Source organism: Ailuropoda melanoleuca, unplaced genomic scaffold (assembly GCF_002007445.2).
Source record: "Ailuropoda melanoleuca isolate Jingjing unplaced genomic scaffold, ASM200744v2 unplaced-scaffold2835, whole genome shotgun sequence".
Classification (NCBI taxonomy): domain Eukaryota; kingdom Metazoa; phylum Chordata; class Mammalia; order Carnivora; family Ursidae; genus Ailuropoda; species Ailuropoda melanoleuca.
The window spans coordinates 22,850-36,946 of NW_023198670.1; the positions used below are offsets into that span (position 1 = coordinate 22,850).

A 14,097-nucleotide genomic window follows, 5' to 3' on the forward strand; every position below is an offset into this window, starting at 1 on the left:
CTCCCTGTCCACTGCGAGGGGGGATGGGGATGGGCACAATGTGATCTGGTATTTCCAGGCTTTTGTTCTCTGACGGCTTTCCCTGGCAGTTTTCTGTGACTCTTCTGAGAATCAGAGCAGCAGTGGCTGTCCTAGCCTCTGTCTCAGAACAGAGAGATCGCAGTCCGCTCTCCACTGAGCTCTCCTGGCCACTTTAACTCTGTTTCTGTCGGTGCAGCTAAAAACCCCGCAGTGTCCCGGGTTGTGTGCCCCACAGCCACTCTCCCAGCCCTTTGTCCAGGTCCGACATGTCTGTCCTTTGTCCTAACACCGCCAGCCGCCCCGTTTCCTGCGGGCACTCCCAAGCTCCCTGTTTCAGTGTGGTTCATGCGCGCTCCGGAGCTCCGGTTTTCAATCTGGTCGCACATGCATTCCCGGGCTCACGGTCTTGTCTGCTTTCTCGTGGGTTCCGGTCGGTGAGTCTGGCCGACTCCCCAGTGCAGGTGGCTACTGTTTTCTGGAGCCCTAGCGCGGTGCCTCCCTTCCTCTTCCGTTTATCTTGTGATATCTGTGCGTGGATTCACGGCTCCCTGCTTCGTACATCAGTACTCAGCACTGGAGATGTTCGTTTGTAGAGATCCAGATGTATCCTCCTGAGTTTCAGGCTGATTTCGTGGGTGTTCAGGCTGATCTGGTAGATATCCAGCTCAATTCAGGGGACCAGCTGAAGAAAGAGTCCGCTACTCCTCCACCATCTTTTCCCCCTCCTCCAGTAAGTATACCTTTTAAGATGGATTTTTCTTGACGTGCCTTGCTGGCTCATCCGGTAGAGCATGCAGCTCTTAATCATGGGGTTGTGAGTTTGAGCCCTATGTTGGGTGTAGAGATTAGTTAAAATTAAAATCTTTAGGGGCGCCTGGGTGGCGCAGTCGTTAAGCGTCTGCCTTCGGCTCAGGGCGTGATCCTGGCGTTCTGGGATCGAGCCCCACATCAGGCTCCTCCACTAGGCACCTGCTTCTCCCTCTTCCACTCCCCCTGCTTGTGTTCCCTCTCTCACTGGCTGTCTCTCTCTCTCCGTCAAATAAATAAATAAAATCTTTTAAAAAAATTTTTTTTAAATTAAAAAAAATAAAATCTTTAAAAAAACAAACTAAAATAAAATAGATTTTTCTTCAGTGCATAGATTATGCTGACTTTTGTCTAAGAAAAAGGGGATATATGATATATATTAACTTACATTAAAAAAGAAAGGAAACATATATCCAAACCAAAAATGTTACCTCTAGGGGGATGGTAGGAATAGGATGAAATAGGTAAAATTTTCTGAATGTATGTATTTTAACAGTGTTAACTTTGGAATCATATACATATTTTACAGATTATTAAAAAAATTAAAGTGCAAAACCAACCCACAGATTTTGAAAGCAGAGTGAAACATGAACTTATGTTTCAAGTTGGTAGATTAGTCAAACAGGAATTACTTTAAATTACTTCGAAATACGTAAATTGATTGTATATCCCTAGCAGATATGTTCTAAGGATGAAAAGAATTATAAAGAAATCTTAACCTGTTTTTAGTAATCTTATCATTATTAATAATAATATCATTGCTGTTATTTTCAAATAGTTTATATATTGATAAGTCAAGCAAAAAAGTATTGGCACCAGGAGCCAATATTTTCAAAATAAGAGAAAAGAGATTGAAATATTAAAATGAAAAAAGTTAAGTGAAAATCCTATATTCCCATACTGGAGTTAGAAATACCAGCATGGACTCATGTTGAAGCATCTCTCTTTTTAAAAAAGTGTTTTTTAGCTCTGTCCATTGGACAGACATAGAAACAACATCCAACCCAATGCCATAAGCATCCAAATTCTGGAGTCTAAATGCCATTTCCCACTGAAGAAAACCAGACTTAACTAGAGGGGGAAATAAAAGACTGATTCCAGGTCCTAAATAAAATGCACAAGCTGTGCTTGGAATACCTTGTTTTCCTAGAAAACAGAGTGTTTTAAGGACTACAGGGGGGAGTGCTCAAAAAGTGGGAGCTGATTTGAAGGAGCTCTTATTGGCCAAAGAAGGAATAATCCAAGCATCAAAATGATTAACTGCAGTGAATTGCATCACATCGATTACGTTAGAAGCATGAATGCATAATGATACCAAATAACAATAACAACAATTTAAAAAATAAAGTCTTTTTGGTCCCCCTTGGAGAATATGAGGGATGCAACTCATTTTGAAAAGTGGTGAATAGAAGTATGGGATCAAGCATCTATCGGCCTTCACTCTATAAACTCTATCTCAGGGTAGCCAAATTGTTTACAAGGGAAATTTCTTCTTTATAGTAGAATTCCAGCTAACAAATGCAGTAGGAATAAAAGAACTAAATGCCATTCTGTAGCCATAACACATAGAGGCAAACAGCTTCTAAAACCAGTAGGTGAAAAGGTAATGGAGATGATGATGATGTTTATGATGGGTACAGTTAACACCTAGACCCACTGATCAGTCTTAACATCCAGAAGGGAACAACCAGATATTTGTGCTCCTGCAAGATGAAGTTTGTAACACCATTTGCCAGAAAATCAAACCTGATCTGATCTAGCCTCTAGATGAAACTTCAGTTTATAGGAAATTCAGGGACCGAGGAACATGTTAAATGACCCCTCAGGGATCCACAACAAAATCTAGTTTGTGGGAAACCTCCAAAGTACCCACTTTCTTTATCAATAGATTGCCAAGGGGAAGGGGGAAAAGAGAGAGAACTGTATAGATTAAAATACGTGGAGATATGTCAGAAATATGTCATGTGTAGCTCTTGTTGGATTCTGATGTAACATGGCAGCTCTAAAGAAAACATTCATGAAACAGGGTAATGTGGATACTAACCGGGAATTTCATGATAATAAAAAATTATTAAAAAGATGTGATAACAATGTTGAGATTATGTTTCGTAAAAAGAATCTCACACCTGAAACTAATATAACACCAAGTGAAATTAAATAAAAACTTAAAAAAAGAAGAAATTCAATGAAACAAAAGCTGATTGTGAACAAGAATAAAATTAATAAACCTCTAAAAAATTAAATAAATAAATACATAAATAAATAAAAAGTATCTTATTTTGTAGAAATAGATACCTAAATATTTATAGATGAAATGGTATATAGGATTTGCTTCAAAATAATCCAGAAGTAGGTAAGGAAGCAAGAATGGCCACATGTTGATAATTGTTGAAGCAAGTTGATGGAGTTTCGTTATATTAGTCTTTTTACTTCTGAATGTTTGAGATTTTCCATAATATACATTTCGTTAGAGAAGCAAAAAGGTGGTAGTGGTGGTGGGGATTTTTCTTATATAGTGTTTCTTGAACTAAGTAAAATACCTTTGGAAGTCATGTTAAGATCCCAGAGGAAGCATAGGGCATGAAATTATCTAGGAAAAGTAGAAGACTGTAACTTGCTGGTGGGGTTGGCTTCACGCATACCACCGCGAGACCTCGGGAGCACAAACTCCTGTCCTGGGTTCTCATGGAAGAGGAAAACAAAGTTGCAGTCTGCCGGTGATCTTCTTGGCAGTCACACAAGTGGTTATCTAGAGGCTGCCGTACCCCTCCTACCTTCTGACCAAGAACCTCTCTTAATCCTCATGATGTGAGTCTGCATCTGTTCTTTCATGGTGTATTTCCACGTATGCCTGGGAAACAATCTGAATATTTAAGAAGATTGGAAGAATCCCTTCAACACAGAAACTGGAAACTCACTATGTTCTATTCTCAGATACTGCTATTTCACGGAAGAATCTGTATGAGGCAAGTTGGGGTCGATAAAACATTCTCTTTTCTTTGTAGATAATATTTTGATTTTTCAGGATTTGCAGAGGGAACACAATATGTGATGTTGTCTTCCCTCACCAGCTCCCTAGGTTTCCTTGACGGCACAGACATACACATACATTTGGACATCCTGCCATTCTCTTTCCTCCCCATCCAAACAGGACAATTGGCTCCTCAGTAAGGAGTCCTAGGCCCAGGTATGCAGAGAAGAAACAGACAGACAGAAAGCCTAGTATTTGTACTGTATGGGTATTTTTATTACCCCTATTTACTTTATGGTCACTATATGTATTAAAAATAATTTAGATAAAACAACAGTTTTTCTTTTCAGGTGCGGTGTCTAAAAGACTACGGAGAATTTGAAGTTGATGATGGTACTTCAGTCCTATTAAAAAAAAATAGCCAGGTATTTCTCATCTTGAGATACTTTAAACCTTGTGAGAGTGTTGAACAATGGAAATGTTAGAATCAGTAGCAAAGTAAATGTTGCCTTGTAATGATAATTTGTATCATAAGCATTATGCTTAGTATAAGACTCCCTGTTTTATCCGTTTTCTAAATATAAAGATTTGCATATACCAAGAAAAGGTTAATTTACTAGGTTATTGCTTGTATTTAACACTAAGCATATTCCTGGGAAATTATCACAATGGACCTTACTCTAGGTAAGTGGGCTTATTCTGCTTAAGGGCCTATTAAATTGTTGGATTTAACTGCTTTCTTTGAATTTATTAAAAAGGTGCTAAGCACTCATTTTCAGCTTGTAGGTGACCTTTCAAATCCCAGTTCTTTGGCAAACAAATAGTGATATGGATCAGAAATTTCTAAGTATTTAACATATAAACATAATAGTTTAATAAAGAAAGATTGAAATTGTAAAGCTAAATTTTTTCTTACAAAGAATCTCAGTGTATTTATTTTCTTAGAAGTCTTCAAGTTCACATTAGATGAATTCACATTAACTAGATTTATTTTTATCCTATCTCAGTTGTTTGGAGTCACATTAGCATAGGAGGAAAAATGACCTAAATAAAACTTTCTTTCCTTCCCATTTTGTTTTCAACCAGTTAGTATCTAATGACCTTGAGTCACTGATGTCTTTGTTTATGCCCTGGAGCAAAAGAATGCTTCGGTCTCGTGGTTCTCTGAGAGAGGGTGAATTGGTCTATTTTACTAGTACCCTTGGAGCTATAGATAGTTTCCTAAAACAAAGCTGGAACATTTTAAAGACATATTTTTCAAGGGACCCTAAAATCTTTGGTTGTTAGAGCAAAAATTTCCCTCCCAAGTATCCTCTTGAAAGTAGGATACGAATGAATAGAAAGCAGATGGTGAAGAAGTGCCCTCATAAAAATCTGTATTTCTGGAGGACCCAGCAGGAAGCTGTGGTTCCCAAGAGCAAAGCTATCCTCCTAAAGCAAGATAGGAGAAAACTTCATCTCAAACACTGTCCTCCTGTGTTTGAATGTCTTTCTCAAGCTCTTTGGCTAGTCTCCCCACCAGAGTGCCCAGGTGGGGCTGGAGCAGGTGGAAACCAGCTGAGCTGTCTGCTCCAGTGCTGGACAGTTGTCACTCTCCGTGGACCATGCAGAAGCCTTCCTCTTGAGATGCTTTTAACTTGTCTCAGTATTGCCCTACCCTCAATTATAAAACCAGAGGACAGTTTTTTATGTCTTTCACTTACTATATATTTATCCACTTCTAAAATGTCTGACCACACCTAAAACCAGTTTTCTATAGAATCTGGTATAGATCATCCACATAATATAAAACATTAATAGGGAAACATGTTTTTGCCATAGATTTCTTTATACTTGTCCATATGGTGAGCATGTTTGTGTTTGTCCAGAAATCAGAAGCCCTTCCCCCTTTGTAGTAGGAACTGGAATAACTTAAACAACTCAATATTTTTTCCCCTTTTTGTACATTTCACATTCACATCTAAAAAATTCATTTAACAAGTTAGACAGCAGGGTGCCTTCCACACCCCGTGTGTCTTCCTGACTGGTCAGGAGGGATTTATTTGGTCACAGGTCCCATGATAGGCCTGTGAGCTGGTGTGGAAGGCCCATTAGATGTGCAGGGCCGTGGAGCCACAGCACGCTTCCCTGAACTAGTGTGGTTTTTTTTGTTTTTGTTTTTTTTAAAGATTTTATTTATTTATTCGACAGAGATAGACACAGCCAGTGAGAGAGGGAACACAAGCAGGGGGAGTGGGAGAGGAAGAAGGAGGCTCCTAGCGGAGGAGCCTGATGTGGGGCTCGATCCCAGAACGCTGGGATCACACCCTGAGCCGAAGGCAGACACTTAACGACTGCACCACCCAGGCGCCCCTGAACTACTGTGTTAATTCCTCATGCTGCAGTTATTTTCTAAGATTATTTGCTCTGAACTTCTAACGTAGCATTTTTAGTTTTTACCCAAGTATGTCTGTCTTTTCTTTGAGATTTCTTTGGTCATCTGTGAGCTTGGAAAGTTTTTCTGCCTTGCTGCCTGTACCTCCCCACTCCAGACTTCAGTAAAGACTCCGTTTTAAGCCCCTGTGTTTTGAGGGAATCCAAATGAGAGTGGTTTCCTCTCGGGAGGACATAGAGCCTTAGCTGGGTACTGGAGTCTTCACACATTGTGTGTGAACAGAACCCACGTTGCAGATTGCAGATACTTTTAATCCTTGCAAAATACAGGAGGAAAGAGGCCACTGTGGTTATGACGAGAATAAATGTTCAGACTCAATACTAGAGAAGCTTAATGAAGAAGATGCTCCTTTCGGCAGCCTTCCCAACAAGCTGTTGCCCCACTTTTGATCCACTGCAGCAGAATCCCACCTCTGGGTTTTCTGTGCCTAAGTCCCAAAATGCAGACACTGAGCAAAATTCCTACTGGAATTCATAAGTCTTCAGTTAAACTTAACTGAAGCAAACTATGAATTTATTTATAAAAATCAGAATTCAGTTCAGTTTTAAGTGGCTTCAAATGTACTTAAGTTTAGCTTTTAGCTACTTAGCTGCTTGAAAAACATGTAATCAGTTGCTGCTTTTTAATGATGCAAAATGTAATTCTTTTCCAATTGTTTCTCTTCCTCTCCCCCACTTTCCCCTCAGCACTTCTTACCCCGGTGGAAGTGTGAGCAGCTGGTTAGACAGGGCGTTCTGGAGCATGTGCTGTCCTGATCTTGTGCTGAGGCACCTCCAGGCTTCCCTGTGGTGCAAGGGGGAACCACACCACAGACAGTGCTACACGTCCCTCTCCAGCCTCACCTCTTTGGTTTTGAAGGTTACAGACGTTCTTTAAAATAAGCAGGAGTATCTAGCTAAAGAGTGGGTGTGTTTTTCTTTTGTACAGGATTCATCCTCTGCTTTGTAATAAACTGTAAGCTGGATCTATAATTACAACATTCCTACAGTTACTACAATGTGGTTTTTGACTGTTTTTTTTTTTTTTTTTTAATGAAAGTAAACATTTGTTCACATTTGATTTTCTGTTTTCTTCCCGGTAATGACTTTATTTTTTCAGTGAACATTTCCAGCCCACGGTATAGCATACTATCTTAAAGTACAAATCCAAGGAAGGTAATACCTTTCCTAAGTGAGAAAACTTTGGCAAATTAATACAGTACTCTTTAATATAATAAAATCCTTTTTTTGTTGTTGGGGGTCATGTGTTACTTCAGTGATAATTTTCACTCCAAAAATGTCATTTAAGTACCAAAATAAAACACTGTGGTTTGTAATGGTGCTTTATGGCAGAGCAAGTTATTTTATACAAATTAATATGTCTTTTAAAACTATGTAATTTCTCCTTTTATTTATTTATTTAGGGGGGATGGAGGGGTGGGGCAGAGGGGGGAGAGAGAATCTTAAGCAGGCTCCACACCCAGCGCAGAGCCTTATGTGGGGTTTGAACTCTCGACCCCGAGATCCTGACCTGAACTGAAATCAAGAATCAGACACTTAACTGACTGAGCCAGCCAGGTGCCCCTAATTTCTCCTTTTAAAGACCATTCCCTCAGGGGCTGGCTTAGTTGGAAGAGCATGTAACTCTTGATCTCAGAGTTGTAAGTTGGAGCTATTGGGTGTAGAGATTAAATTAAAATAAAACTTAAAAAAAAAAAAAAAGAGCATTCCCTCATACTAGTTTGTGAGGTTTACCACAGCAGGTAATTATGTGTATTCAGATGGCTCTGCTTTGTAAGAATTCCCATGCATGACAAGTTTTAAAATTCTTCCTTAAAAGAGATTATTATGCCAATATGATGAATTATGAAAATTTTTGTATAAATACTGGAATCCTCAAAATTAGGTGGTCGTTTCAAACAATACTACTTTCAGGTGATACCTTTTATTTAGAAACCCTGCACCTCTTTGGTTTGATGAAAAGTCATATAGCTTTTGTTCAGCTTATTTAAAAAAAAAAACTCTCCCTAAAATACAGTTGTTTTTTTAAAGATTTATTTATTTATTTATTTATTTCCGAGAGAGAGCCAGCAAGTGGCGGGGGGCAGACAGGGAATCCCAAGCAGACTCCCTGCTGACTGGGACCCTGAAGGGGAGCTCACTCCCACAACCTTGAGATCATGAACTGAACCAAAATCAAGAGTCAGACGCTTAACTGACTGAGCCACGCATCCTGATTTTTTAAATGACAAATAAATATATTGCCAGCTTGCAGAGACTTGGGGGAGTGGGTGTCACCTACCAGCTTTACTTGTCATTTGCTGACATTTCACAAATGCTGCTGTGCTATTGCTGTCGGTATCCCTATACTCCCTCTTGCTGAAGCTGCCAATTCTTCAATCTTGGGGTTTTTTTTAGAGAGGGTGAGAGAGAGAGAGAATCCCAAGCAGGCTCCATGCCCAGTGCGGAGCCCAACTCAGGGCTGGATCTCATGACCCTGAGATGATGGTCTGAACCAAAATCAATAGTTGGACACTTAACTGACTGAGCCACCCAGGTGCCCCTCAGCACTTAATATTTGTATTATCCATTCCATTGCTTCTCAGCCCAATATTATTAGCAGTCAAAGATACTGTACTTGCCATCAGTCCTTCAAGGTAACTGCTGAGACTGACTCCTTTCACAGTAAGTATGTCTTCTTGAGTCAAAACACTTTTTTCTGTGTCCTGAAGATGTGGTTTGCATGAGTTTCAACTACTGAAACCGTATTTGTAAATAAAATATTAGCAGATTCAAGTACTGTTGTTTTCTCTGTAGGATCAACTGTGGAATGTTGTACCTGTGTTTTAGTTCTTGCTGCACCAATAAGAGATTTCACAATGGAAGGCAGTTTCTGTGCTGAGAAGTGTATGGCTGTGCAACTTTGCAGAGTGATCTATAAGTCTATCCAATAAATCAACTCCAACCATGCTTGGGTTCATAGGGTTTGGGTATTTCTGCATTGCAGCTGTTATAACAGTTTCCCACAGCTGGTCAAAGATGCTTTTTGAAGTCCAGATCTTCATGGTGCTAGTAGCCTGCCTGATGTCTAGGCAGCACTGGGGGAAAAGGTGGCCAAAATGTTACACTTGACCCTACCCGTCCCCAGCCACCCTGCTGCCATTTGAGTTTCTTTTAAATAATCTCTTGCTGCATAGGGAGAAGGTAGGTCTCTGCATCTTGTGTTGTTTCTGATGGTGTGTGTTGTGCAAGCCCAGAAGCTGGGCTTCTGGGATATGCGTTTCCAAATCACAAGGGCAGATAGAGACGATGGTCCATCCAAATTTTCAGAATATGTAATGTTTAATGACAGTAATTTATCATCTGGCTGTTTGGGAAGTAGAAAGGAAAAGTACTGGATTTTGCCCATTTCCAACAGCAATTGATCTGGCTCTTGTCTGCCCGTGAGCTTGTGGGCTAGGAACCCGTATTACCACTTGGAAGAGGGGAATAGAAACTGGGGCTAGAACAGGAACTTTGTGCAGTTTTCCCCCCAGATTCACACTGACTGAAAAGACACATGAAGCTGGTCAGCAATGTGGAGGACACCCTCTGTTGTCTGATGAACTCTGAATGGTATGGGCTGCAGAGGCACAGAGGGCTCTTGCCTGCTGGGCAGTGGCCTTTACCCACTAGTCCCCTCCATGACCACTACAGTAATCGGTAAGAGGCATTCAAATTTAAAAGTCCAGATAAGCCCATGACCTGGCAGTTACTAAATGTGCAGTTTCATTTTTACATAGGGGAAATGTTTCTGGCCAAAATTACATTCAAGAAATCCAAGGTATAGAAAAGCTTTACTTGAGATGTGGATTTGTATGTTTTCATACCTACTTTGGTCTATAGGCTGCCCTTTACAAATTATTTTCATCATTGGAAAACATTTCTCGATAGTTTTTGTAGCCAGATAAGAATTTCATCTAACTTTCTGCAGGTAAACAATAAGGACAATTTCCCTAGTGAATGGGATGGATGATGTTGATATTTTAACTGTGGGTCTGTAGTCACCTCCCTCATTCTAATCCCAGAGCACACAGAAGCATGCAGCCAGGTGAGGCTGGTGGTCCATGTGAGTCCCCTGTGAGGATGAGTGGCCGTGAAGGACATTATGTTGCCAGCCCACCAGCATTCCCGAACTTACATTATACGATATACTTTTGTATTTAATTTCCCAAATAAAATAATAAGTATATTCCTTATTTGAAATGAATGTATACTAGTTGAAAATCTGAAATTTTGGATGTTGTATTGATATATATTGACTGCCCATTTAGAATAGTGGTTAGAAGTTTAAACATGTTTTTTCTTATAATGGTAATATATATGCAGTTAAAATGAAACAACAGTGTAGGAAGTGAAAGTCAGTGCCCCCCTTCCACCACCCAGTGTGCTCACTGATTACTGATCACACACAAAGTCCAATCCCATTTCTTTCGAAGTGGTTTCCCAGTTATTTTCTAGATTTTCTTCCTAATGTGAACTCAGTCTTTTATGTTTCCTAACTAGCTTTGGCTGATACATGTATAGAGCTGCAAATCGTGATGACTTGGCCACATTCTAATATTTACATAACCCCATTGTTTCATTTTGATTTTGTTGACCATGCAAACACACAGAAAAGTGGGTGTCTACAAGCCAAGGGGAGAGGTCCTCGAAAAAACAAGAACAACCTGCTGAGTTCCAGCCTCCAGGACTAAAAGAAAATAAGTTTTTGTTCCAGCCACCCAGTTTGTTATTTTGCTATGGCAGCCCTAGCAATCTAATAGAGAATGTTAAATACCTTTTCTTACAAATCTAGTTCCTCGTTGATGGACAATGAATTATTCCCAGCCTTTTGGGACTACAGACAAAGCTAATGTGAGTAACTGGTACACGTATCATTTTATACATAATGCATCTTTAAGATAATTACAATTCTTATTGCTCTTGCCAAAATATATAGGAATTATAATAATTTGCATTACCATCAGAAATGAATGATAGTAACTATGCCCTCCCCCCCCTCCATCCTTGCTAATAGTGCACTGTTTCCAATTTTTGGCTATTACCAAAAAATATGCCAGGAACATTTGCATATAAGTCTTTAATGGACATATATTTTCTTTTGGGCAGATGACTAGAAGTTATATGTATGTTTAAACTTTTTCTAAGATTTTTTAAAATTTGAGAGAGAGAGCACAAGAAGGGGCAAGGGGCAGAGGGAGAGGGAGAAGCAGACTCCCTGCAGGGAACCTGATGTGGGACTCGATCCCAGCACCCTGGGATCATGCCCTGAGCTGAAGGCAGACACTTAACCAACTGAGCCACCCAGGTGCCCCTATATATGTTTAACTTTTTAAGAAACTGCTAAACTGTTTTCCAAGGTTGTTATGCATTTTGTTTTCACACCAGCAATGTATGAGTTCTTGTTCTTCCACATCCTAGCTGACACTTGGTATCGGTTAGTCTTTTTAATTTTAGCCATTCTACTCGTGTGTCATGTGTACTGCTGTCTTGTTGAGGTTTTATTTTGCATTTTCCTAATGACTAATGATGTTGACTGTCTTTACATGTGATTATTTGGAATCTATCTTCTTTGGTGAATTTTCCAAAACTGTGTTCTTAAAAAAAAAAATCTGTGTTTTCTTAGAGTTTTGAAAGTTCTTTATATATTCTGGATACAAGTCCTTTACGAGATGTATGCTTTGCAAATATTATCTCCCAGTTACTGGCTTGTCTTTTCATTTTCTTAACTGTATATTTTGAAGAGCAAACATTTTAGTTTTGAAAAAAATTTATTTGTTCTTTTATGCTTTTGGTGTTATATCTAAAAAATCTTGTCCCAGCTCAAGGTCAGATTTTTTTCCTTCATCTAGAAGTGTTATAATTTTAGGCTTACCCTTAGGTCTAGGATCCATTTTGAGTTACTTTTCATATATGGTACAAGGTATGGACCCAAGGTTACTTTAGGCAGGGGAAAGTGGAAGCATGTGGCCATCTTCTTCTAGCACCATTTGTTGAAAAGGCTATCCTTTCTCCATCATAAACAACAACAAAAACAAAAACTTATAATGTATATGTGTGCGCTTCTTTCTGAACTGTGTTCTGTTCCTATGATCTGTTTTTCTATCCTGACAGAAATACCCATGCTATTTTTATGTAGTGTATGTAACTTTTATAATAATTCCCCAAATAGTGTTACTGGTCCAGATTTCTTCTTTTTCATATTTGTCTTAGCTATACGAAGTATTTTGGTTTTCATATGAAATTTAGGATCAGCTTGTCTACAAAAATCAAGCCTAGTATTGTAATTGAGACTGCACTGGATCTGTGTATCAATTTGGGGAGAATTCACATCTTAACAATATTGAAGATATTCTGGCCCATAAACAAGGTTCTTCTTCCCATTTCTTTCTGTCTTCCATATCTCTCAGCAATATTTTGTAGTTTGCAGTGTACAGGTCTATCAGATCTTTTGTTAGCATTTCATAGTTTTGGAGCTATTGTAAATACTATATTCAAATTTCAAATTCTAATTATTTGTTGCTAGTAAATAGAAATACGACATACTGAATTTATATCCTACAGCCTTGCTAAACTCGCTTAATAGTTCTAATAGATTTTTAAAAAAATTCGTCATGTTTTCTACATCAAGGGATGCCTGGGTGGCTCAGTTGGTTAAGCATCCACATTCGGCTCAGGTCATGATCTCAGGGTTGTGGGATTGAGCCCCGCACTGGGCTCTGCTCAGCAGGGAGTCCGCTTCTCCCTCTCCCTCTGTGCTCTCTCCCTCTCCAACTGTCTTGCAAAAAAATAAATAAATAAAATCTTTAAGAAAAAAAGTTTTCTACATCTATGGTCACGTTTTTGGTGAATAAAGAGTTTTACTCCTTCCTTTCTAACGTGGATGCTTGTGTTTCTCTTTCTTGCCTGACTGCACTGGTTAGAACCTCCAGGAGAGTACTAGATAAAAGTGGTCAGAAGTCCTCATCTTGTGTCTGATCTCAGGAGGAAAGCATTCCATCTTTTATGTTAACTATAACTTCAGCTGAGTTTTTTATAGATGCCCATTGTCAGGTTAAGGAAATCTCTCTCTTTTAATAATTTTTTATTATGTTATGTTAGACACCATAGAGTATATCCTTAGTTTTTGATGTAATGTTCCATGATTCATTATTTGTGTATAACACCCAGTGCACCGTGCAATATGGGCCCTCCTTAATACCCATCACCAGCCTATCCCATTCCCCTCCCCTCTGAAGCCCTCAGTTTGTTTCCCAGAGTCCATAGTCTCTCATGGTTCATTGCTTCTGTTTATCCCCCTTTCATTGTTCGCTTCCTTCTACTGATCTTCCTGCTCTTTCTTATGTTCCATAAATGAGTGAAACCATAACTGTCTTTCTCTGCTTGACTTATTTCACTTAGCATAATCTCCTCCAGTCCCGTCCATGTTGCTGCAAATCATGGGTAATCATTCTTTCTGATGGCTGAGTAATATTCCATTGTATATATGGACCACATCTTCTTAATCCAGTCATCTGTTGAAGGGCATCTCGGCTCCTTCCACAATTCAGCTACTGTGGACAATGCTGCTATGAACATTGGGGTGTGTATGGCCCTTCTCTTCACTACGTCTGTATCTTTGGGGTAAATACCCAGTAGTGCAATTGCTAGGTCATAGGATATTTTTAACTCTTTAAGGGACCTCCACACTGTTTTCCAAAGTGGCTGTACCAACTTGCATTCCCACCAAAGGTGTAAGAGGGATCCCCTTTCTCCACATCCTCTCCAACATCTGTTGTTTCTTGCCTTGTCAATTTTTGCCATTCTAACTGATGTAAGGTGGTATCTCAATGTGGTTTTGATTT

General features: G+C 39.3%; 1 protein-coding gene and 1 pseudogene across 1 annotated transcript in view; one reads left to right on the plus strand and one right to left on the minus strand.

The window, feature by feature from the left end:
* Positions 1-7,609, plus strand: part of GINS1 (GINS complex subunit 1) — a 17,715-nt gene extending 10,106 nt beyond the window's left edge. Inside the window, exons 5-7 of the mRNA XM_034650608.1 lie at positions 3,705-3,794; positions 4,150-4,224; positions 6,920-7,609. Coding sequence (XP_034506499.1) covers positions 3,705-3,794; positions 4,150-4,224; positions 6,920-6,988 — 234 coding nt within the window. The 3' untranslated portion in view covers positions 6,989-7,609. The remainder of the gene's footprint in view (positions 1-3,704; positions 3,795-4,149; positions 4,225-6,919) is intronic.
* A 422-nt stretch (positions 7,610-8,031) lies between these two features.
* LOC117798192 lies at positions 8,032-9,534 on the minus strand (annotated as a pseudogene).
* Positions 9,535-14,097: the final 4,563 nt, after the last annotated feature.